Raw genomic sequence first — 25,745 nt, 5'->3', positions numbered from 1 at the left:
GACGTGGTGTATCGATTTGATCATTTATTATCACGCAACGTTATCTTATATAAAATTGACATGTAAAATAATTTATTGCATAATTGTAACTCACGTGATAATTAAAATCATTATAATTTGTTTTTCCATTTGTACCCATAAAGTGATTCGGCAGATCAAATATTTACAATAATCGTTAAAAGTAATAAGTCTTGGTCCATTAAAGAAAAAAATGGCAAACATAAATGCGACCAAAATTGAAAAAACCTAAAAGCATTAGCTATGAATAATTCCTCCAGCAATTTAACATGAATGCTGTTTGGATAATACATATTAATCGAACACAAATGCGATTAGTTGTTCAGCGAATGTATTTAATTTATTATTTTGGAGACATAATGACTTTAATGTCGTTTAAGTTTATATGAACACAAACGAAAACAATCATTCATTTTTTTAAGAATAATTAAAATGTATTGAATATATTTGAAGTTACGTAAAAGTCTGAATACAAAAATAACTTAATAATGATTTTAATACTTTTAAGTATGAGACAAGGTTATGCTCTCATAAGCCTTTATTTTTTATTGTCTGCTCTTTAATTTTTATTATTATTAAAAAAGTCATCCAGGACATTAAAAATATTAGCGGGACAAAGGGAACCATTTATATATAGTTAGTGCAGTTACCAGTATATTGGCATCATCTTCTCCTTCCTACATGTCGCTACAATCGGTGGTCGGTTTTACCCATGTCTGTTAAAATCCTCCACCCTTTCTGACCCCCCTCTTCCAACTTATTATGCCCAGCGTCTTGCAGTCTTCATCCACATACTCCATTCATCACCTACTTGGTTTGCCCTTTAGACGCTTTATCTGGGGTTTTCACATGGTCATTATTATTGGTGCTCTAGTAGTTGGCATTCTCGTCAGATGTCCAACCCATCACAGTCTTTGAGATTTGCAGAAGCGTGCAATGGTTACTTGCTCTGCAAGGACTTCTAACTCATGATTCAATTTTGTTCTGTATGTACCATCTGCTTTTTTAGTTAGACCGGGGCTCGAACCCGCAACCTCAAAGCTACTAGTCTGAGACGTTACGGACTACGCTATTTTGTCCTTAAATTCCGTTCTTATGGCGTCGAGGATACTCGACTCCGTTATGCAGAGCGCGTGTCACTTAGCGCTAAAACATGATTTTATTGTATAGAAACCTAGTGAAGTGAAAAACTTCTTGTTATTGGAAAGTACACATAAACAACATATTTATTAACGTTGTATTTGTAGTAATTCAAAATATACATAATATGTTTACATACATATGTACATATAAAATAATTATTTTGTTCAGAATTTTCACTCCTATCTTCTAATGTTTTTTTTTTCTTCTTCACGATTATAAAATATATTCACTCACAATCTTAGCAAATCTGGTTTTTCGGAGTCACTGATAGGTTTGCTAGTTTTGTGATAACAAACTTTTTTAGTTTAATCATCTTTGGTTATTTTATCTTCGCCAAATAATTTATGGTCATAGTGAATTCAAACACAATCCATTCAAGCTAAACCAACATACTAGTTGTATATTTTTGCAAAGTTCTAAAATTGTGATATTTTTTCAGACCGATAACTCAGTATTCGGTTAGAATAGCAAATGTTATCTGAATCATCTGGTCTAAAAACCAAAAGCACTTTAATTTTAAGATTTAATTTCAAAATGCAACTAGATTCTTCTAGAACAGATCACTTTAAAATTCATTTAGACATCAAACCTTTTTTTTATTGTCTTTGTTCCAGGATATATAGTTTCACCCTTACTTAACAAAATACAATCATCTGATACTTTTCAGTTTTTTCAACTTTAACATTGGAAGGCATTACTTTTCAACATTTTCTAGTCTCTTCGGTATAATAGTTTATGCAAGGAATAAACACATTTTAATAAATAATCTACTAATAGTTTAAAAAAAATTGTTTTGTTTTTATATTCCATAAAAGTGCGTAATTGAAAGGACGGATATGTATGTATTTTTTTATTTATTGCTTTTTGGCTGTGGCACTGCTCGCACAAGCCTAGTTACGATACTGCTACTTTTGTTCATATATTTTTTTTTATTAACAAGGGTTTAGTATTTTTTATTTCAAAAAACATGTTACGCTGATCGAACTTTCAACTTGGCAACTACATTTTCAAATCGTATTGATTTTAATGTCAGCACACCTTTGTTAAAAATATATTACGATAATATTGTTACGTTATCTATTATGCGGATCTTATTAAATATTACAATAGCACAATCTATTGTGAAATAGTGTAATGTTATCGAATAAATGAAACAATAACAATTGTGCGATCAATACAAGTTGTTGATTCTGTGGCTATATTGTAAAAACAACATATGTATATGTGATATAAACATTTAATTTTAATGTTTATTTCAAATGAATGTTGTTTTTACAATATAGCCACAGTATCAAATAAAGGTTAAAAAATATACATATTATAATTTTGTTCACGTCGCATGTATCTATATCGTTAAAATAATCTTGATGTGAGATCGTTTATTTTTAGAAGCATCTCATTTCAATTCGTTTTTCATTTCAACCAGAAAATTGGTTTCTAAAAAAAGACTTAACAGGGACTTTTAGCATTTTGTGTATATATGTGTGTATTTATTTTGTGGATGTATCCAAAACATATTAATTACAATAAATTTATTTCTCTAAAACGATTTATATAATATATTTTTAATTCTAAAATTTCCTTTAAAAATAAATTTTAGTATCTGATAATAAGTATTAAATATTATACAAATAATAAATGTCATAAATTTAAAAATATCGCTTATACCATTTTTATTTTTAAATTAAAAATACTCTTTTCGTCACTGGCAATACATTTTGATAATCAAGTAAATTAGTAAGTGTGTATAGATCTTGATTGTAAACTTTGTAATAAATCGCTTATATAATAATCGGAACGGCGCTTTTATCATTAGTCGGTCGACGAACGTCGTTGGTGAGAGTTGTTTTCAATTGGGTTGCCCGATTTAACTTTGAAAATGGCCAGCAAATGGGAAAACAAGCAAGAAATAAAGAACTTCAGAGAATATCTAAGGATACCGAGTGTTCATCCGGACATCGATTATGGCACGTTATTTTTTATTTTAATATCTTTATTTATATTGCGAAATAATGCAAATTCACTCTCTTGGCTGCAATGTACTTATGTGTGTCACTAAAGTTGTACAGAGGGCGGAGTATTTTCCATTTTTGGTTTAACTTTGCAACAACGAAATGTTTGTAATATTTTTTTATGTTTTTCCTACAGTATTATTTTAACTCATTATTTTGGTTTACACACATGAACTTAAATTGTTTTCAATAAATGTTTACTGGAATATATATAGAAAAATATTAATTAGGAACCATACAAAACTAGAGCAATGATAACATTATTTGTTTTGGCACTTAAAGAAACATAAACAAATATATGCTTAAAACATTTTATCCACAAAACTATAAATACGCTTACTGTTATCTATTTTTAAATAGATTGTTTAACATAGTTTATCAACAATACTGCTCTTTCCGAAAGATATGAATATTGTGGTACAAATTGATTAATGAGATGTTTATATGAATTAGTATATTTCTTAAAACTAAAACATAAGTAATTAATAAATAGCAGTGTATTAATCATTTGAGGTCACTAAAATATTCTAGAAAGCCTTTGCATTATAATTATGCATACATAAAAAAATATTTGATAAGATAAGAATAATCCAAATCATACGTTATTGTTTACGACCTATTTATTTTGCAACGGTACATACCATGTCGGGCAATTCGGGCAATCTGAATGATAAATTGCTCTAAATTAACTACATCCTTTGCACACAGTGCAATAACGGTATTATTTAATCAATGTGAAAATCAGTGCCAATTTAATAGCGAATAATTTATTTTAGATGATTGTGTGAAATTCTTACGAAAGCAAGCCAGCGAATTGGATTTGCCTTTGAAGATATTCTATCCAGAGCCGAAGAATCCCGTAGTTATTATAACATGGGTGGGAACAGAACCGTCTTTGCCTTCAGTTCTGCTCAATTCCCATATGGACGTTGTTCCCGTATTTCCCGTAAGTGACTGTTAATTTATTGTATACAATAATTAAATTTGATGGTAAAATATTATGTATTTAGGAAAGTTGGACGTATCCACCGTTTGACGCTCATCTTACGGAAGATGGCAAAATATACGCTCGAGGCTCTCAAGATATGAAATGCGTAGGAATTCAATTCATCGAGGCGGTGAGAAGAATGAAAAATAACAATGAGAAACTGCGTAGAACAATACACATGTGTTTCGTTCCTGGTGAGTATTTATTATAAACGAAGTGTGCAGTGGTGCTTCTTCTAAAGAGCGCACAAAAATAATAAAAATATAATTAAAAATTACAAGCTACATTATTCTTTCACTAAAAAATTTATAATATAAAAATAATTATTTATCCGTATGACTAAGAAAATCTTGGAAAACCTAATTTATTATGATCGATCGATCGTAGTTATTATTATCTATATAATTTTCAGGATCTTGTGTGGATTCCATAAAAAACGCAATTCATCCTTTTAGAATTCAAACATTTGTTAAATACAAAAGTTACATTATAAATACATATCACAAAAAAATATTCTATCCTAAATAAACCATAGTTTTTTGTGTATTTTCTTGATACTTATATTGCAACAAAGACTAACGTTAAAAATATTCATAGAAACGACACCTTCAAGTTGTTCTGGCCCTTGTTTCTTTAAGCCAAAGGGTTCCGCGTAATATTGACGATGGAGTTTTGGTGGAGCGCGTGGTCGGCTTTGTCTAGTATACGAATTTTACAAGGATACACAGTAAAATCGACCCCAGAATTCGTACAATATTGATTTTATCGTGTTTTTTAGAAGAAGAAATATTGCTATATGAATTTTAATTTCACGTTTTGTGATAAAAACAATATTAACGTTTATTTTTATTAAATGATTAAACTTTAAGCGCGGGGCCCTATGCGAGTGAATCGGTTTCGAATGCTCAGAGCAATCCTGTTCTTCAGTATTATTTTAATAACGTTTTGTACATCGTCTTCAAATATTCCATATTCGCCGAATATATCTTCAAAATGCTGTAAATAGTTTCTAATTGTATCTTTTTTATAGGGGAACGGGTGTGCTAAAATTGATAACAAAATTTAATATTATTTTTGTGAACCTTGATTGAAATAGTATTTAAATGTCGTCAAATTATCGTAAGTCCTGTCTTTAGGCTGCTATATGCAGGTTTTTTATGCTTGTATTTATTTTAACCGGAATGCGACAAAATGTGGTATAGAATGCAGAAAACTAAGTGATTTTATTGATTGTGTTTCGTCATTTCAAATTATTCTTGACGTTATTAATATTGACATAATCTTCATGCAAGTTATTTACTTTCAAAGTAGATAGCATCTATCCTCAATTATATATCCTTTGGGATTATATCGACCAACTTTTAATATTAATATCAGCAAGTCGTAACTTTTGTGTTAGCGTCAACAAAATATTGATGTTTTTATTATAAAATGAAATTTATTACTGTATATTTTATTTATTATTTTCAGACGAAGAACTGGGTGGCGTTAAAGGAATGGAAAAATTCATAACTACTGATGATTTCAAAGCTTTAAACGTCGGAGTTGCTCTGGACGAAGGCATGGCGAGTCCGACTAACGATTTTCTTATTTACAACGGAGAGAGAAGCATTTGGCGTAATCTTTAAATTAATTTATAAAAAAATATATTACAATCTTATATAAAAAATATTATTTTACAGATGTGGTTATAACGTGTCCTGGAAAACCTGGTCATGGATCTTTATTGTTAGAAAACAATGCCGGAGAAAAGGTATTCAAGGGTTTAAATAGAAAAATCTAAATTGTTCTATATATTGCAATTTCATTTAAAGATCCGTATAGTGATTGATAAGTTCATGGATTTTCGTGCACAAGAAAAAGCAAAGCTAGAAAAGAATCCAAATCTAACTGTTGGAGATGTCACGACTATAAACCTAACAAGAATTTACGTAAGCTAAATTTTAATTCAGGTGTTATCAAAATATATTTTTAAGTAATCTAAATTTTTTTTAAATTGCTATACATAAAAAGGAATAATGAGGTAGTTGTAAATATATGATTCGATATAATTGTATGTGTGTTTTATACGTTTTTGGTGTTTTAGGGTGGTGTCCAGACAAATGTTGTACCTGAGAAATTAACAGCTGTCTTTGATATCCGTTTATCGGTTGAAGTAGATCATGACGATTTTTTAAAAATGGTCAGTTCCATAAATAGTTTGTTATGTTAAGAAGAAGTTGTGGAAATATACAATTGATTTATTTTAGATTCAAGGTTGGTGCAATGATGCCGGTGAAGGAGTTACTATTGAATTTGAACAGAAGAATGACAAAGTGGAAGTTACAAAACTGGACGATTCCAATTGTTTCTGGGTCGCTTTCAAAGGAGCAGCCGATAAATTGTATGTACTAGTCTATAGAGTTTGACTGAAACTACATCAAATGACACATTTTTTCCGTGTGTGTTTGATGATGTGCTTGCATATATTTGCCCAGCTGAGATAAGCAACTGAGCAATTAGTCGAAATTGACGACAAACACTTTATAACTGGCCATAGCAAAAGGAAACTGGAATGGCAATATTTATATGTTAGCAGCATTTTGCAATTTATGCTTTCTTAAATAAAAAAGGCTCTCATAGATTTTTAAAGTTTTTGCTTTGGTAGTTGAAGAGCTATTAAGATAATTACATAAACTCGTATCTGCTCTGAGGAGCAGCAGTTGATATTGATGCAGTATAATTGTGCTGCTACTCTCATAGATGAATGCATTATAAGTAGAAAACTGCGTTCTAATTGATAAATTAAAATAAATATATTTGTGCTTACTCATTGTGTTCAAAAGGACCTACCACTCTATGGTCTATTTATTTTAAGCAGTGATCATCACATGCTCATGAAGGATGCAACGCAATATACACAAGGCAGTATTGGTTTGTTCTCATGGTACAGTAGTTGAAATAATTATCTTATCACTATTGTTGTAGTTATATTTTATTTATTATAATCTTTACTTTGAGCTGTTTTTTAATTTTATTTATTTCTAAAATTACTGGTATTAATTATTTTAAAAATTTGCACTGTTCTCAGCGATCACATTAATTTGGCGTGTATTTAACTCTTGAATGTAGTTTAATTTTTATAATTGATTCAATATTTTTTTAATGTTGAATTTGTGCATCAATTCAATAGGTTTCTCTGTGAAATAAAATCAATAGTGGTCTTCTTGAAGACTTGACATAAATGATATGTTTGTGACTAGCCATGAGTGTCACTTACAAGACATAATCAAAATTTGCCAGATGTATAAGAAATAACAGATATCACCTGTTTTTCCATATTGACACCATATTAGAATAAATCCAAAATATTTAACATCATACAGAATTAAATAAAGAATCAAATGTATTTTCTTATAGAAACATCACCATGCTGCCGAGGATATTCCCAGGTGGAACTGACAGTCGGTACGTGAGAGGAATTGGTCTACCGGCATTCGGATTCTCGCCGATGAATAACACGCCGGTTCTCTTGCACGATCACGATGAGTATCTAGATGCTGATGTGTTCATGAAAGGAATCGAGATTTATTTGAAACTAATCTCAGCTGTCGCCAACGTTCAATGATTGTAACACGATTGTTATTATTGAAAACAGTTTTTTTATTTTTAATACTGTTTATGATTAAATCAAATTATTTTTATACATTCAACAATAAATATATTTAACTATGTTATTAATATATAAATGTTTTAATTAATATAATAAATTAGATATAGTTTGAGATTCTCAAATAACAAATAACATTTACATTGTAGTTTATATAAAAATCTATTTATATGTTAAATTAAAACCGTGGCAAACAAACTTTACCGGCGAACAACTCAGATATGACAGTTATCCATAATGCTATCACAAATAGTATATAAGAAATTCCCACTTGATGACTGTTCGGCAACTGGTACGGCTGACCGCCGATCTCGTTCATGTGAAAACCCATGGGAAATATGACAGCAGCCATACAGAACAACACCACTAGAATAAATAAGTATTATACACGGCTTTTTAGTATAAAATAAATTATCTGATGTCACTTACTGGCTGTGAAACCAACCCATCTCGCATATGGTACGACATTCCTATCCCAATGACTCGAAGCCAACAATATAATGGTGGTAGTTATGCATATACACCCGATGAAGATGCAAATCAAAGCGAGCAGCCATTCCGTTTGCAACTCTGGCGAAAAGCAAACTTGTGGTCGGTTGTATAGTGTCATACAAGACCACATAAGACCGAGTCGAGTATCACCTATGCATAAAAATTACATTAATAAGGATGCAAATAATGACATATATCAAGCAATTGCAAATTACCTCCTACGTCTGTTACGATCCAGTCTGGCATTGCTAAACTGACAATTGCGAATACGTCGGCCGCCAAAAATAATGTTCCAGACACCAATGTTAATTTATCCATATTTGATCAATTAAAGGAATGTTGATGAGCAAAAGGAGTGCATTCGAGTCGCACAGCAATAAAACACTGCGCGTTGTTACTCAGATACGGACTACATGACACTAATGTCGCTAATGACAGTTTAATCAAAACATGTTATGGTATTAAGAGGTCGATATTTGACCATTAATTTTCTTATATTTAATAAAATATTCTTGACAATTTTATTTCATCTACCAAGCGTTACGTTTTTTAATGTGCGGTTAAATGAGTTAAAAATTAAAACTTGTAATACTTTTACTAAATCATATATTCTCCATCTTTTCTACAATTATTCTCCACATGTTAAGCAATTTTTCAAATCAATCTGATTCCAAAAATAATGTATTTTTGTATCCGTTTTTGCAAAATATGTTTTTCCTCCTGAACGTTGTTGCAGGGATTTAAATATATAATACTCGTTTGGAGCAATGTTTGATGAGAAAAGAGTTTCCAATAAAACATCGTATTTTTCTATCGTCTTCTTGGATACATAAGAGCGAGCGCTGTCTTGGTGTAAAATTACCTTTCTTCAGTTAATACGGGAAGTCTTTTTTTATGGTAAACCTTGCTCTTTGAAACGAATTAACTGAGCACACTGTATGTCTGTCGTAATTGTCTGCCTATAATTCAATAACTCATAATGAATTATGCCCTACATATCCCACCAAATGCATATCATTATCATATTGGGGCGTAATCCTATTCTCAGGGTTGGAATTTGGGGTTGATTGCCATCCAACCACTGCCTTATAAGTCGTGTGTTAAAGTAAAGGATCCACTTTTCATATTCAGTAACAATTCTACTAAAAATAATCCTGTCTGTTCTAGAATCATTAATTATATCCATATTGAGATTCGCTGGGCGAGTTTGTCCTCAGTTATGAGATACCCATGTTCTGCAAATTAACACTTCCCAACTTTTTAAATATTTGTGAACTGATTATGGCCTAGTTGAAACTCATAAAGCATAATGTTATACATTTATGTGAATGTAAGAAAAAAACGTAAAGACTTTCAGAATAGATTATATCCATTATATTTTTGAAAATATAAAAATAAAATATATATTATATATATAGGTTATAGGCAAGAATAATTTGTGTTAAGATCATGTATTTGTATATGTCATATTCGACATTTTGAATATGTCTGTCAATTGCGTCACTTTAACAAAAAAATAAGGTATAACATACTTTTTTTTAACCAAAAATGCTAGATTTCACTTCCAGAAACGTACTGCGTTGTATTTTTGACATTTGTTGTGAATTTCGCGTATTGATTTTTCAGATGCGCACACTTGCATAATCGAGAGTATGTCTAATTCGGGAACAGGACAAGGTATATACTCACCTTTGCCTCAAAATATCACCGATTCGGATTCCGAAGAGGAGCTGCACAACTCGATAACGAGCAAGAAGCATCAATCTTACGTGGAAAACACACAAGAGCGAATAATGAAGAATGGCGTTTCAGGAATGCACCGCTTTTCGTCAGAAGACCTCGACGATACCAACGGATTCGTGTTGGGCATGGAAGGGCACTCGGATAGTGTCAGTATATTGCAAATTGATAAGTCAGCTGAGCGAATGTCCTCTTTGAGGAAGTTTTTCTTCGTACTGTCAATATTGGTCTGCTTCTTGACGATCATTATATTTTTATGGGTCTTGCCTTGCTCTGAAGCCTGTTTGTCCACATTAGTCGTTGCGAAAAAGTCTAGTTGGGAGAATCCTTACCATGACATTGAATTAAAAGGTGCGATAAGCGTCGTCGACGGAGTTGTCGGACAAGATAAAAATCTTATTTTGCTCTTTAGGGGCGACGTTATTAATCCGGAACACATGGAAGGTGTTAGGACTTCGAACGATAATGGAATTATTCTCATTGTGGGAAACTCCGGTAAAGTAGGATGGTTTATTAGACAACCGCGACTGCCGACAGATATTGACTGTTCACTTATCGATGTCGATAAAGACGGCAAAAAAGACTGTATCGTAATCGGTAAAGAGGGACTCTTCGCAGCGATCAATCCGATCATCGGAACGGCGCATTGGTATCTTCACAATCACAACGACGGCAATAGTTTATTTGTATCTGTCGATTTTCCTATTGTTTTGATGGACGTAGATAATGACGGCGTGAACGATATGCTAACCACTTGCACACCACAAGGCAGTAAAAACAATAACGCTCTAATACTTATATCAGGTTATCGCGGAAGCGTTATTGGTAACCCTTTGGTTATATCAGAATGCATGTCTATTAATAAGTTGCAGATTGATAAGCGACGAATGCTGAGTTTCACGTGTAAGAATAGCACAAGTTTATCTGAATCTTTAAGAGTGATGACGTTAGAAGAACTATTTAAGAGTATAACGAATAATTATCCCAAGAACTGGAAAAATTGGACCGTTGGCAAACAGCATCAGTTGTACGATCAGACTAAAGAAACTGAAAGTCAAAGAAATGTCTACCTAGTCGACGGTAGAAAGTTGATCGTAGAAAATCAAGGTACTTGTCCGAAAAACTGTAAAGTGACCGTTCAACTCATAGACGAGAGAAGTAGTAAAGATAATATATCTTGGGAATATAACGCTTCTCGAGTATATGGAATGGTTCCAGCTACTTTAGTATTTAATAACAGCGCTTTAAAGAATAGAATATCAGGTTTTGTTCTTAAATTTTGGCAATGGAACGTCGGCGTAAAAAATTCAAACCGATACGATCGAAACGTAGAATATAACATCTTCGATAACAGCTCGTCTCAAGTAAAAAGCGAAGCTGAAAACAAAACGTTCTTATTCAAAAGAAACTCCAACAAAAACAAATCAAAGAAAAATGATAATATAACAATCAATCATCTCACAGAACGAGTCGTTTTAGTCACTTTTAATGCGACTAACATACATATAGTTAACGCTAGTCAAAGTGATATTGTTCAAATGTGCATAAACGATAAGTGCCAGCCGGATATGAGTTTCCAAGAAAATTCTCTTTTGATAACTGATTTGGACGGCGACGGTTCGCAAGAATTGATCACGTACTTGACCACGTTTGTCTGTACTGAGAACGCGTCTCTCGAAGAGTACTTCAGTGACGTCGTCAAATGCGATTCGGAATGGAAACTCAAATCGACAATTCGTATCGTGAGATTAGAGGCAGAATTACCAAAGTTGTACGAAGCAGTCTCCCACCATTAGCAAATCGTGCCTATTGTTAGAATATTTTTCGTTATTGTGGACCCAAAAAAGAAATTGGCATATTTTAGTCGATAATGCAAGATATGCAATTTTCTTCGTATTTTAACATTTATATAATACAATGTGATCTTTCATAATGTGTTGTATAGTTTATCAAATCATTAATGATTGATAACAGTGGCATTTTTAATATATCTCGTTTATTAATAACTTAGCTGTTTCAAATTTTAAATGTGATCCTTTCAACCAAATGTGTAATTTCCTATATTATAATATCGCATAGAATACCAGAGCAAAGGTTAAATATATTTATTATTTAGTACTTCCAGAACTCAATTATAGCTGTTCTCAGAACAATAATCATAATTTCCGATGCCAGTCGAAGGTATATCACATTTTGTATGATTATTGATTTTATAGATTTTATATGCCACTGCAGTAAAATGTGATATATTATTGTAAGACTGTTTTCAAAATCATATTATTTAGATAGAATTTCACATAACATTACTTAATACATATTTTGAACAAAGTATATATTGTAATATGATATTTTTATCTGCACTTAAATTCACACTCGTTAAAGTTTTATAATTATAGAAATGTTTTTATAATACTCGTTGACTATTAATATTTTTAATGCTGTTTGCACATATTTATTTTGCTGATACTAATAGTACAAAAAAATCTAGTCACTTTCATTATCACATACATATGTAAGTTTATATTTATTGTACAAACTTAAAATAATTTATTAATATGATGATATTTTAAACTTAGCCTTATAGTGTTGTATGACTTGGAGAGATTTCAACACACTTTTAGTCATAAAGTAATCATTTTTGTTCTAATTGTCGTCAAAATCCTCATGCCTTCAAATTACTATTGAATGTATATTAAATGTGATTTATATGAATGTGTACCATTATAAATGTTTATTTAAAATAAACCTTTTAAAATTTATTCCTAATTGTATCATTTACATGTATATTTTATAACTATATTTCATATTTTTATCATACATACATAAATGTATATATATTCAAATTTAATATGGAAATTATATTTCTTAACATTTTACCGTATACAGTGCTATATATGGCCACACAAGTTAATTTCAAAACTCTCTTTTTTCTTGACATCTTTGGTAACATAATTGTGACCATTTTGCCATCAGGCATCGAAACCAAAAACTGCGTAAACCGTTGATATTCATTTAAAGTGCGTCAGTTGATAATGTCACATTGCTATGTGTTTGAACATAAATTTTTCGTTGATTGTGTACAAAACGCATTTTAAAAATATATATCGAGAAACATTGAATATTGGTAAGTAAATTTGAAAATATACTGATTAATTTTACAATCGTAATCATATCATAAATGCGGTTTCTTTATAAAGCCAAATATAACACTACATACAGTAAAGGTTATGATATTGCCATATTTTCAATTAATTTATTTAATTTGTATTATTAAATTTTATAGAAGAGATGATAATGTATTTTTTTTAAAATGAGTAATAAAACATAATAATAACAAGGTTTGCTTTGTAGAGATAAAGATAAAACGGGTGCATAAGTACGTAAGAACTAAAAATTAAGTGCAACGATTTATAAACAACGTGTCAAGTATAAATCAATAAAAATCCGACTGCTGGTCGGCTTTATCATATTTTTGTTACCCATAAGTTTCCGGAAAAAACGATTACAATAACTGCTTTCAATACTTTCTACCAAAATTCTACCTTCTTCCCGGAAAATACGATTACAATGACCCATATCAATAATTTCTGCCTTCAAATGTAATTAAAAAATAACTTTAAATAACATTTATATAATTAAATACATTTATCAAAGCATGCTTTAACATATAGCAATAAAATTGCATCACTTGTCGAATCAAATGACAAACTGACCTCATTTGTATAATCATAGTATATAAAGAGACATTTATGGTTCACTAATAAACATTAGCTTCTAGGAATAATTTAAATTTTATTGAAGACAGAGTCTTGGTATGATTATTAATCCAATAGACGCATAGAGTAAAGAATATCATATATATATACATTCTTTACTCGATGAATAGACGTTAATAGGTTTAATGTGAACACTCAGATCAATTCATAGGAACTTTAATTATCAACTCAATGTAAATTAAAATGGAGTGATGCATTCCTTTCCCATTACACCAATTAATCCGTAACTAGATCTTATTTCATTTTTAAAATGGTTTTCAGTGTAAACAATAAATGCAATACAATGCAGTCACTTTGAGATGAAATCACCAATTTTATATGGACACACTTACTTTCTTTGTATTTGTATACTGCAATGTTCATCATTGTCATTTAACATGCAACCTTTTTCAGTTCTTAATATTCGAGTATGGAATTACCCATTTTCCTATTTACTGAAGATGGTATACAACTTTTTTGAAAAACGAATAGGTGTAGTCAGTAGTGATTTCCAGCATTCTTTCTATGTTAAATTTGGTGATAATTATTTAGACTTATCTTATAAGGTATTGAAATTATTTATTTAAATTTCAATATTTAGATTTTTGGACGATTCATGATTATCTCTATAGTGATTTCCTAGTTTTTCAGCTAATTGAAAAATATTTTTTCCAGCAATTTCTTTAAACGATATCAACACATTGATAGCTTCTCAATCTAAGATATTATAAAATACTTAAAGAGGTTATCTGCGGAATCTATTTCACAGAATCTACTATCGAGCATTTTGGCCAACCACATCCTCTAAGAATTAAGTCTTGAAAAATAATCTGTTTTAATCTTTTAAAAACGCTAATGTAGTTTTATCAATTTAAATTTTGCAAAGTTCATAATCTGTGTTGATGGTTTTATTTAGTTTCCTTTTAATAAGCTTGAACCAATCTTAAACGATTATATGTGGAAGACATTTTTCTCGTAATTATTTATACCACAAGGGCCTCAGTAATCGGTTACCTTTACTTTGGCAGTCCGCTTACGAATGTCGTTAGTCCGACATTTTAAAACTTTCCCTAGAGAGGCGTTTTGTCAAGTGACATCATTAGTTTAACTACCAATAACTACTTCATTACAAAACAAGTTTTATGTTATTCATTAGATTCTTTATCTCAGAACTATTATTATAATACTTTTATAGTTTTGCAACTTATGATTGTATTTTTTAATGCTGTTTATGACAATGAAGCTTTGAACAGTTATAATATGTCATGATCTTGTAAATTTAAAACAGAAACAAGTAACACAATTCTTAAAACTGTTCAAAAGGTCTAATACAAAATCGATTGGATCGATAAATAAAAATAAGTGTCTGTAACTGTTATCCGTCTGATGAAATAGATTTCAGAAAACTTTGATCGTTTGGTGTTACAAGAGAGAACAGAAACTCGATTGCAGGATTGTCACGTGAAATAATATAGTGATTATGTTAAAAAGAAATAAAGTAGGTATATCAAAGTAATGTGGTATAAATTATTTTTGCACTTTTAATTTTCGAAGCAGCCCTCATAATTTCATCACATTTGTTGCAAAATTTTATGATTTTTTCAATATTTATAATTTTGTTATTAATAAATTATATGTTTAATGGAATGGAGGAATATTTTTTTTTGTGCATTCCAAATATAAAACTATTATGATCCGGTTAAAAAGTATTATTTTTTCTTAAAATAAAACTATTTGTCAATGGTCGATTTTTGGTGTGTTATTGTCTTGTTGTGCGAATTTGCTCAGCCGACACTGCGTGAGCCTGCTTTACCGACACTTGTGAAATGACAGGTTAGATTTGTATCTATCCAAAAAACAATGGCTCGATAGTTTTCGGGGCAAAGCGATGTGTATTTTGACGATCTGATCGAAGCGGCGGGCTGGCTCTGCCGCGTCGGCTCGGGGGAGAATCGTTCGCGAAATGGCCTCCACCGCGGAGGAGGAGCAGGGTCTGCGCGAGTGCGACAACTACATACAGAGTCACAACATTCAGATCCTGCTCAAGGATTGCATCGTGCAACTGTGCGTCAACCGACCGGAGAACCCAGTCATATTCCTGCGCCAGTATTTCCAGAGACTCGAAAGGGTGAGTGTCGCATATTCGTATTTTATCACGTTGGTAAAAAAATATTTTCCTTAATCCGATCTTAATTCGATATACAGAACGATCTCATTGTTTGCGTGCATGCATTATTTTGACATTTGTTACAACTTTCGTCGCTCTCCGGTAGGTGGCCGAGTTATATTCGAAACTACGCAATGTAGGTCATAAGGAAAATTGCTCATGTACTGAAATAAGGATTTTTCCCATTTGAAATTATCTAATTAGATTTAAAATATTCTGATAAACAACATGAAAAAATATGTACAAAAAAGTCGTTTCTCTCAAAAGTGTTGCTAGTGTAGATAATTATTAATGACAGATATTTTATGTTTAAATATTTATTTCATAAAAATATATTGAAATGCATATAAAACAAATGTTGATAAAGTTAATAATCCAACCATATATAAATAAATTTAAATGAAGGTAGCATATAAATTACCTTTAGCAACCCCTCCCCGTTACCTATAAATTATGAAAATCAAAATTATCTTTACAATTTGTTCAAGGTGTTTGTAGTATTTTTAGCTCGTCCTATATTTTTATTCTGACCTTATTTAATTTTTATTCTAACCATTTGTTATTTATTCTGACCCTGAATAATATAAGTATGTCCAGTCTGTTAATAGAATTCTGACCAATATTTGATTTTTATTTTGATCCAAAGTTGATTTATCTATGAAGTGACCGATTTTTTTTAGTGGTGTATAAAACGATATATTATTTAACATGAATTATTATTTATAAAAATATTAATTTCTCGAGGTTTTCAAAGTCCTCAAAGACTTTCATAATACTCTGAATATTTTTTACCAGCCAGCTCCGTGCTCGTGCTCTTTAGTTATTTAAAATTATATTTTAAAATTAATAATACCATGAATAAAATAAATAATAAAACTAAATAAATAAAACGTATTTAAATATTTCATTTATTATATAAATATCTCTATATAATATAATAAAAGAACAAATTAATAAAACAATTATAAATATTAAGCTTATGATTCAATAAGATTAATATAAATATATTTCTTGAATTAATATCAATTAAATTCTAATATATGTAAAAAAAAATAATATAAAACCATCTTAACGATCATTAGATTATTTAATTAAATATATCATTCAAAAAGGCTCGGACTTGAGCCAACACTACCAAAAATTTTTGACTACAAAGGGTTAAAAATGTGATAACATGTATGGCAAAGGTCAAGAGAATATGGAGGATGATGCAAACTTTTCAATTCTAATTCGCTCAATTTTGCAACAGAAGTTTCTGAAGTATGTGGCCTCGCATTATCATGGAGCATCATGAAGATTGACTTTTCCCGGAGATTGTATTTTCTGAAAAACGTTTTTAAGATACTATATCAAAATTATGCAGAGCATAGTTACATATCTTAACATATTTTTTTAATTCACACTAATGACCAATTTTAAGAAACAGTCAATATTATATTAAAACGCTCAGAACTGTTGCACTACATCAATGTTTTTACTACTATATAATAAGTTATATTATACCTATGCAAAAGTGTAAAATTCGAGAAATTTCTTTTTGCGCGGGTTAACATATTTTCATGCTCATCATAACGCATTGGGGGGAAATCTGTCTAGAACATCTGGAAAATCACATATCGCCAGTTGAAGGTTTTGTACCACATACCTATATTAGCAGAGTCAGTTTCACAAGCTTCTTTGCCAAATATGCTCCTTGATAGTCAGTTTGTGACTGGCCTGCGAGAATCATTCATATGGCATCACATTGGTGAATAATTTGAAAATATAAATCCTTACTACCAATAACTTTTCGCACGAACTAAATACATGTAAACGTTCTCTGGTTTGCATTAAGCTATACATTATCTATATAGCTTAATGCAAACCAGAATATTCTTGATATACTTATCTAGTTAGTTCATAATTAATTGCTTGCCATGCACCACGCCAATCGTCCGTAAAAGCCTAGATAAAAGGGCTTAGATTAGGGACGTCGTGTGGTTCCTAATCTCATAAAAAATACCATCTGTCGCTATTGATCGAATTGGTTAGTATTACCGCGGTTTGCACTAAACATGAGCGTGTGCCAGGCGGCTAATTTGATTTTTGTTTAGCATATTCATTACCACCGTACCTCGAGTAGTTGTAACTCTACCGGTCACTGTCGAAAGCATCTTTACGGATGGCGCTTGTGATTTGTTGATTAGCGACTTAACTATGGGGAATTGGTTGGACAGGCAAAGGATACTGGTGAGGCGTGGCATCCGAGGTAGCTCTCTGGCAGCCGTCGCTGTGAGGAGGCCTTCGAGTACTTCGATAGCGAGGAGCAACTGTTGGGCAGTCACTCCGATACAGCAGGTTGTATTTTGGCGTTATGTAACTCTGAGAGTCGCTCTCGCGATATTTAGCTATAAAATTATCACGTCCATGGGGGTACAGAATCTGTACTGCAGATTGTCGTTTTCGGTAATGGTAGTGACACGATCGATAGCGCTTGTCAATCATCAGATAATCAAATCGGGCGCTCTTATCGCATTCGACGCGTTCTCTCTCCGCGATATGTTTTATGTATCATAGGTATATTCACATGCCTTTACAAAGGTTACGATATGAAGAAACTTATGTAAGATACGTCGGACTGATGAGCAGGTGTTGTAAAAATTTTCACCTGCTTGCGAACGTACAATCACTTTTTCTTCTGACATCGCGCTGCATAAAATTTAAAATGTTTATTTGCAAACTCTTTATTTTACGATCGATTATCGTGTAGTGATATTACTAGACCACATCTCTTGGAAATGCATCGGCGTTAGAAATTAATTGTTAGCTGAATATAAAGGTTAAGTATCCCCATTATTCCATAGAGTTATTGGATGATTATGAAATTCTGTAACGCAGTGATTAGACCTTATTATATTGTTATAGCGTTATATTGATTTTTTAAAGATTCATTTTATTACAGATATACATTTTGCTATTTTTAGCTATTTTCATTATACTCCCATAATATATCAAACTTTAAGAAAATAAACACATATCAAACCGTGTAGTTAAAGTAATGTTTCGCTTGCGTGTCTTGCATAACCTAAGCGTGCTTACGAATAATCCACTGTCGTTTTGGCAGCTCCGAGTTTATCCTAACGGTTTTTGCACGCACTTTTTACGTATTCGGAACATTTTTCATGGTCACGGCCGTTGTTTTTCGTTAATTGCCAAGATAACTCTTTGCTACGATGGAGTTAAGAAAACTTGGTATAGCTTTTATACCTTTCCTACTATATATTTTTTTCATAAACAGTACGTGTTTTTGGCTCGACAACCTCGAAAATCGTTAGCCTTTCACTTTTAATAGAACGCAAACGCTGGAACTATATACGCTACCTAGACCGAAAGTGAATTCATTGTTAAACTCTGGATTATGTTTTGTCTTAACCTTAATTATCTTTGCTTCAAAACGTCGCTGAAAGTTATACCATGAAATTACGCGGCGGTTGAGCCCATTTGATTAATGTCCTTCGTTTAGGATCTTACCTTGAGCGTTTAGTAGGGAGAGGGATTGCGTGACAGTATCGCCGGTAATTTCAAAATTAACGATTCATGTCTTGTCCGTTTTTCAATTTGTGCCCTTTGATTATCGCGGTGAGTACGGAATTAAACAAGGAAAAGTCGCAGTGAAACTTTCGTGGTGTGTGACGTCAGCGCCTTCGATGCACGTGACGTCACTGAGAATATAATCTTAGTTTAGAGTTTAAATATATTTATAGACGGATTTTATCAAGCTAATAGATTAGTCGATTGTATAGAACGCACATTTCTAAATAGCAAGTTTATTGGAAGGCATTTGTATAATAAAAATACTCAAAGATCTATCGGTGGGAAAATTTGACGCTTGAGTTCACGTTGTTTATAAATTGCCTTCTTTATCACTAGAGTGTTTCTTTTTGTGATATCTTTGCAAATCACCTCATAAGACGTCCCGTAAAAATAGTGTCACGGACTAAAATTGTCTTTAGTTTTTCGACCGGAAATGTAATGCCTTTAGCTCATTAGCTCCTGATTTATTCGATTCTAATCGCCTTTGCTGAATTCAGATTATCCCAAGTGTAAAGTGACCAGACGTCCTGGAGTGTGCGGGACTGTCTCGGATTTGAGTTGTTCGACCCGCATTGAACATCGTCCCGGTAGGTGTTCCGCATTTTGACAAATTTCCGAGGTGCCTTTTTTGTTCCCGCAGCATCCATAATGAACAAAAAGTTCCGCATTCCAACCTAATAAATCTGGCCACTTTATCCAAGTGTCAAATTCTAACAAGTACATTTTGTGAAATAGTGAACAATTTCGAAGCTTCTACAGGTTGATGTAATTTGAGTCTTCTATGTTGGCAGCATTGTAAATGAGATAGCTGTCAATAATCACGCGTGTTCAAAGTGTTAAATGTTAGTTTGCAACAACACATTTATGAAATAGATCGCTTTACCACCGCTCAACGCTCAGGGCCTCTGCAACATCATGGCGCCCGTTTAGCCGAGAATATTGCTGCTGTAAGTGAAAGTGTGGCTCCTTTTGGTGCATTTTGCATCTGGATTTTCATTTACACCCATATACAATTCAGATAATACAAGAACTGAAGCCCAAAAATCATGGATAGTGAAAATTTTACGTACATTGGTTTGCAGATGCGTCGTCAAATCATGTATCTGTCCCGCCGTTACGTATAGCTCTAGGGTAGCCAACTTAAACCAGGCCACAGCGGCGCCCCTGAGAGGATGCTGCGGCGTAAACATTGGGAACCAATGTGTTAGCTCAATAATTGTCAAGTGCGATGGTAGTGACAATATGCTGTTATTCTGCAGGAATCTGACGAGAATTCATAAACAATATATGGAGCTTGATATATTTGCAATATCATATTAAATACATTTATATAATAGATAATCGTTTTTTGCAAAATTAATTGACACAAGCCACGCTACTTTCTGTGGTTTATACAACCCTGGCTATCGATAAACACTTGTGCATGTCGAGAATACTGCGTCTTTCAGCCAATATTATTTATTTATTGTTTTTTTATTAATTAAAATCTGACCATTATGACTTGACAGGTTTCTTCAATGCATCATGATGGCTATTATACAAACAAGTTTTATTTGATATTTCACATTCTTGCAAATACAACACATCGACACACTCTTTAATATACACATTATTAAGATTCACAAGAAATATTAAAAAAAAAAATGATGGTGCACACTAACAATATACATATGTGCACCGTCCCAGCTACTCGTAGCTTTCGTCGTAAACATCCTTGTTTGCCAAGTTTGCCGGTCAAGAACAAGGGACGCGATCGTGACTACGGCACGCAGCTAGAAGTCGCCAAGGAATATAACTATTTGTTAAATAACTGTAATCTGGATGTGCAGAGACTGCATATCTTGTATAAAACAGTCAATTATTTTATTGTTGTATCGTAGATAACTTCGTAAAAATGCATATTATCAAAGATCGTTCTCCTTTCTACAAAAACTTAGTATTTATGTTCGTTATTTTTACCTTAGATTGTTATGTAGCACCGATATCAATAGTTTATTCAAAGCAGAGCGTAATAGTAAATGCTATTTATATAGATAATGGATTAATCGTAGATAACTGAAAAAATGGGTATGCAATGTGTATATTATGATTTATTTTATTTCTAAAAGTTTAAAGTTAGAATTTTTACCTACTTTAGTTATATATTAGATCTATATCAATGTATTTAAAAATATCATTAGATGCAATTTTCTGTGCCGTCATCAAATTGTTGAGATCTGCAACTTCAATTTTGTATCATATCATCTTAGATTATTATATATTTTACCTAAAAAGACAAGATGTCTTATTTATTCAATTTTGTAGAAAAAATTGAATTCCGAACATATATTCTATCACTTTAATGTAAATTCGTTTTTGTCTAGTATAGGCGTTTTAGCACTAATGCATATGCTCCTTAAAAACAGTTATAAAATCAACGATGGTAGCGACGCAGTATTTTTTCATAACTTCCCCAATCACCCCTTCCCATGTTTCCAAATTCTTGTGGTCTTTCCGGTTCGCTTCCGCAATCACATCAATATTATACGCCCGCTCGACCGTAACGATCCGCCTTTAAAAGAGTTTATCCGGAACCGCTTCTGCGGGATGCTTAAGGGGTTAACTTTTATCCCGGCGACGATTCGATTAGAGCCTTCACCCGAAAAACGATAATAAACACGCAGACTAAGATATATTTTGCGTAATTATCGGAAGGGTCGTAAATCATACGTCGTCTTCTAAAATGTGCCGATTTCCAAGAGACTTTTCTAAATATTCGAGATAAAAAGGCTCGACGCCGAAACGCATAAGTTCTTGATGTGTATGTATACAGGCTGTTAAGAACATCGCTTTCGATCGTGGTTCGTCGAACTGAAAATATTTAATGGACGAACCTTTCATTTTATGATCGGCACATACATAAAATATTGCCTTATTGCCTGTCACTATCTGTTCGATTTAGGTATTGAAGCAATTGCTTATATTTGTCGAATTTATGTGTTATCATATGGAGGTGATATAGTATGTCGTTTTGTATATTTTTTAATTTGTACTACTTCTCCTCTTTTAGTATTTGAGAGATCAGTTCAACTGCACTATTTAAAAAGTAAAATTGAACAAAATAATCATATGAAGAAAAGGTATCCGTTCTTATTATGCAGCATTCTATTTTCTAATGCACCTAATAACTAAGATGTTCATAAAACATCGCTTACAAGTTAAATATAATTTTCTTTGTGAATTTTCTAGATCTATCGATACTGTATGTTCATTGTAGGATACAGTGTTAATGTCCTATCTACGATATTTTAGAATACACCAATTTTCTTTAATAAATTTTGAGTTCGACCTCGAACAATAAAACTCATGAGCCGGTTGACTTCTACGAGCTCCCTAAAAGTTTTATCGGATCTTCCAAGAAACTACATTCTGTCTTGCGGATGCCTTATCATTTTTTCACACGGCCGTAAAACTATTCCGACGCACCCTGTGCGCGCATGGCAAAGTTTGGAAACCTTCGCCTTGCGGAATCGCAGCAGTCGTGGGGTGGGCGGGTGGCTCCGGGTGTTTCCTCTGTCCTCTTTCTCCACAGTGACGTCATCGTTGAGCGTAGTAGCGGTGGGAAAACAGACAGGGTGGTGCTGGTGCTGCTCTCCTACCTACCTCACACGCTATATTGTTTGCTCGAGCCGGCGAGCCATTCAGTATCCCGGCTACTCCCAGTGGGTGCACACACGAAACTCTTCGTCGTTTCGCTGCGTATTTCCCGAAAAAAGGAACGCTCGGGACCTCCACACCATCGATCGACGCCGTTCTCCTCCCGCGCCCTCACGCCACTAGCGACTCTGCCATGTGATTTCCTTCAATCGTTCGGAAAAGGCGCCAAACACAGGCGCCATCGCCGAGGGGTTAGCGATGTTGATAATAAGGGTATGTGTTTGTTTTGTTGATGATCTTTCATTTTGACTTTCAGTTGTAGATTATCATTCTCAAAATACTGAGTACCATTGTACGTAATACCATTCATAAAAAATTGTATAGCTCCATATTTACTCTTTGAGCTGAGAGCAAATTAATTGCTTTGGTTTCGGTTATTCTTATAATGTAGCTAATCCATCAAAATAGACGTAAGATAATAATGTTTTCAGTAATTGTTATGTCTTATAGGAGCATATGTCTTGCTACTTTATCAACGCGACATTGTCAAATTTAGCAATGGTTTAATCTTAACATACATATTAAAAAATCAAAGGTACGACGTTTTTGATGTCTTTGAAAGAATTTTTCAGTTAAATATTTTTGTTGATATCTTAACAAATGGTATCCGTTAAAGCAGTCTATTGGATGTTCAATAAATTTCCACAAAGTCATTCTACGAAGAAAAATGAGGACGTTCGTAATCCTGACGTAGAGTCGCTATCCGCACGAATTTGTCTGGATTAAACCTCTTTTTCAATGTTCTTAGCTATGTCAGACCAGCCAAATGCCCGGTAGATTTTTCAGAAGTCAGGACTTTAAATTTTTGTAACCTTTTACTTATTAGATAAATTCTTTACCCCAATTAGGTTTGCTGATTTTTTAAAAATATAATAAAAAATCTACCTTTGCTTTTGTAAAATGGTATGTGTTTCTACTGATATATATTTAAAGTTCAAAAGAAATTTAAACTATAACTATTTATTTAACTAGGGATCTGGAGCTACTAAAATTACATGTTAAAAGTATGCCATTAATGCACTTAATGTTTATACTTACATTTATGTAAGTTAGGTCTTGTCGTAGTCGTCGATTCTGGAGATCAATGGGTTAATATGGTGTCGCGTAATATTTTTTTGTAAGTAAATTTATATTATGGCTGGTGTTAAAAATCTACTGTCAAGCTCCTTAAAGATAATATATAAAGGTGTGCTATATATTATTTTACCGCTTTATTTTGAATGATTTAAAAAATGTATTAACGATGTTACCCACACCTAGCAAGCGAATGTTATTACCGATCTAAATAACTGTTTATATAGTAAAAATATGTTTTCTTGATAAGTATACGTCTTAGGGTCGCAATGGCAACAAACCCTTTGAAACTAAGTTGTTTATAAATTTTAGCTTGAAGTCAAAATGTATGTATACCCTGGTATTTGACAGTTGCCTTTCATTTAATACAAAATTGTTTAAATAAATTATTTAAACATACCAATACATAAAATTAACCAAAACAAAGTTGAAAATCACTGATTTTTTTGTATGGTTTACTATAAATTTAATATTAAATAAATAACAACAGAAATAATTATGAAAAAATACGTAAAATTAACTCACTCCCAGGTATATACTAAAAAAAATGTTTGTAAATTAACTCACTACTCAAAGGGTTAAAAATTGAAAAATAGAGAAGAAAATATATAATATTTACTTGATTTACAAATTATTCAATAGAAACTTTTTACAATAAGGACTTGCAAATTCGCTTATTATCCTAAAAAAGTATATAAAATGCGCAATCAATTTAATCCAGTCTATTTAGTCGTTCTTGATCCATAGTTATAAATATTTTCTGGACCCTAAACGACCTTCCTCCTTTAGTCACAAAAAATGCGAAGCACGGTCGCTGTATTAGGTAATACGTTTAGGAATACATTGTTAATTTAATCAAACAATTCAGTCAGTCAGTTACTTACATAGTTTTAAATTGAATTTGTAAATACGCTTTAACAGTTATTTTACAATTTATTTATTTGTATTGAATTAATTTTACCATTTTATCTCGATCAATTTCATTAAATTTCGTTAAAAAAATTCTTTAGCAGATACTAGCCTTTTTTTGATCTGTTTCAATAAGACTAAGTATTTTTACTTGTTTACAGTGTTGTTTTTTTGGGCTTTGATTCGCTTTTAATAGGGTTTGTTTGATGTAATCTCATTTCAACCATAATTGAAAGAAATTCCGAAGCATATTTTTTCAAATACAGGAATCTGTGTCGCATGTATTTAAAAGATGGTGATATAACCGCGTGTATCTTTGTTATGAAAAAATATGTTTTTTAAACCTAAAAAATAAAATAAAAAGATTATTTTATTAGACTACGCTCGGGACTTCTTAGAAAAGGGAAATATCACAATTCTAATAGTATTATTTACGACAATTAAAAAATAGTAACATTAACAATGATGCAATGTATGGCAATATATTCTATGGAATGAATGGCGCATTTTATCGTATTATGCACCAACC

General features: G+C 32.1%; 4 protein-coding genes across 4 annotated transcripts in view; 3 read left to right on the top strand and 1 right to left on the bottom strand.

Moving 5' to 3' along the window:
• The first annotated feature begins 2,888 nt into the window (after nt 1-2,888).
• Nucleotides 2,889-7,881, top strand: LOC148226216 (aminoacylase-1-like). Its single transcript, XM_088203887.1, has 9 exons — nt 2,889-3,128; nt 3,950-4,119; nt 4,184-4,355; nt 5,632-5,778; nt 5,844-5,914; nt 5,976-6,092; nt 6,248-6,343; nt 6,411-6,544; nt 7,561-7,881. Exons 1-9 carry the CDS (start codon nt 3,041-3,043, stop codon nt 7,766-7,768), a joined length of 1,203 nt encoding a protein of 400 aa, XP_088060013.1. The 5' UTR covers nt 2,889-3,040; the 3' UTR covers nt 7,769-7,881.
• A 66-nt stretch (nt 7,882-7,947) lies between these two features.
• Nucleotides 7,948-8,759, bottom strand: LOC148226215 (uncharacterized protein C16orf52 homolog A). Its single transcript, XM_088203888.1, has 3 exons — nt 8,518-8,759; nt 8,240-8,452; nt 7,948-8,176 (listed from the first exon to the last, which is right to left on the bottom strand). The coding sequence occupies exons 1-3, from the start codon at nt 8,618-8,620 to the stop codon at nt 7,989-7,991; spliced, it is 504 nt and encodes a 167-aa protein (XP_088060014.1). The 5' UTR covers nt 8,621-8,759; the 3' UTR covers nt 7,948-7,988.
• Nucleotides 8,760-9,740: 981 nt separating this feature from the next.
• On the top strand, nt 9,741-12,801 carry LOC148226214 (uncharacterized). Its single transcript, XM_088204736.1, has 2 exons — nt 9,741-9,823; nt 9,929-12,801. The coding sequence occupies exon 2, from the start codon at nt 9,955-9,957 to the stop codon at nt 11,836-11,838; it is 1,884 nt and encodes a 627-aa protein (XP_088060862.1). The 5' UTR covers nt 9,741-9,823; nt 9,929-9,954; the 3' UTR covers nt 11,839-12,801.
• Nucleotides 12,802-15,587: 2,786 nt separating this feature from the next.
• Pka-R1 (protein kinase, cAMP-dependent, regulatory subunit type 1) overlaps nt 15,588-25,745 on the top strand; it is an 83,292-nt gene continuing 73,134 nt past the window's right edge. Inside the window, exon 1 of the mRNA XM_088204738.1 lies at nt 15,588-15,925. Coding sequence (XP_088060864.1) covers nt 15,761-15,925 — 165 coding nt within the window. The 5' untranslated portion in view covers nt 15,588-15,760. The remainder of the gene's footprint in view (nt 15,926-25,745) is intronic.

Source organism: Plectrocnemia conspersa, unplaced genomic scaffold, assembly GCF_051122295.1.
Source record: "Plectrocnemia conspersa isolate PC_06_02 unplaced genomic scaffold, ASM5112229v1 ptg000014l, whole genome shotgun sequence".
Lineage (NCBI taxonomy): Eukaryota > Metazoa > Arthropoda > Insecta > Trichoptera > Polycentropodidae > Plectrocnemia > Plectrocnemia conspersa.
The sequence above is the reverse complement of the archived record's forward strand: the minus strand, read 5'-3'. Positions and strand labels throughout refer to the sequence as shown.

Coding starts and splice junctions, on each gene's coding strand:
- LOC148226216 (XM_088203887.1), top strand. CDS start 3,041: ATGGCCAGCAAATGGGAAAACAAGCAAGAAATAAAGAACTTCAGAGAA. Junction 5,779..5,843: donor CGGAGAGAGAAGCATTTGGC/GTAATCTTTAAA, acceptor ATTATTTTACAG/ATGTGGTTATAACGTGTCCT. Junction 6,344..6,410: donor ATGACGATTTTTTAAAAATG/GTCAGTTCCATA, acceptor GATTTATTTTAG/ATTCAAGGTTGGTGCAATGA.
- LOC148226215 (XM_088203888.1), bottom strand. CDS start 8,620: ATGGATAAATTAACATTGGTGTCTGGAACATTATTTTTGGCGGCCGAC. Junction 8,453..8,517: donor GATCGTAACAGACGTAGGAG/GTAATTTGCAAT, acceptor TTTTATGCATAG/GTGATACTCGACTCGGTCTT. Junction 8,177..8,239: donor ATGGGTTGGTTTCACAGCCA/GTAAGTGACATC, acceptor TATTTATTCTAG/TGGTGTTGTTCTGTATGGCT.
- LOC148226214 (XM_088204736.1), top strand. CDS start 9,955: ATGTCTAATTCGGGAACAGGACAAGGTATATACTCACCTTTGCCTCAA.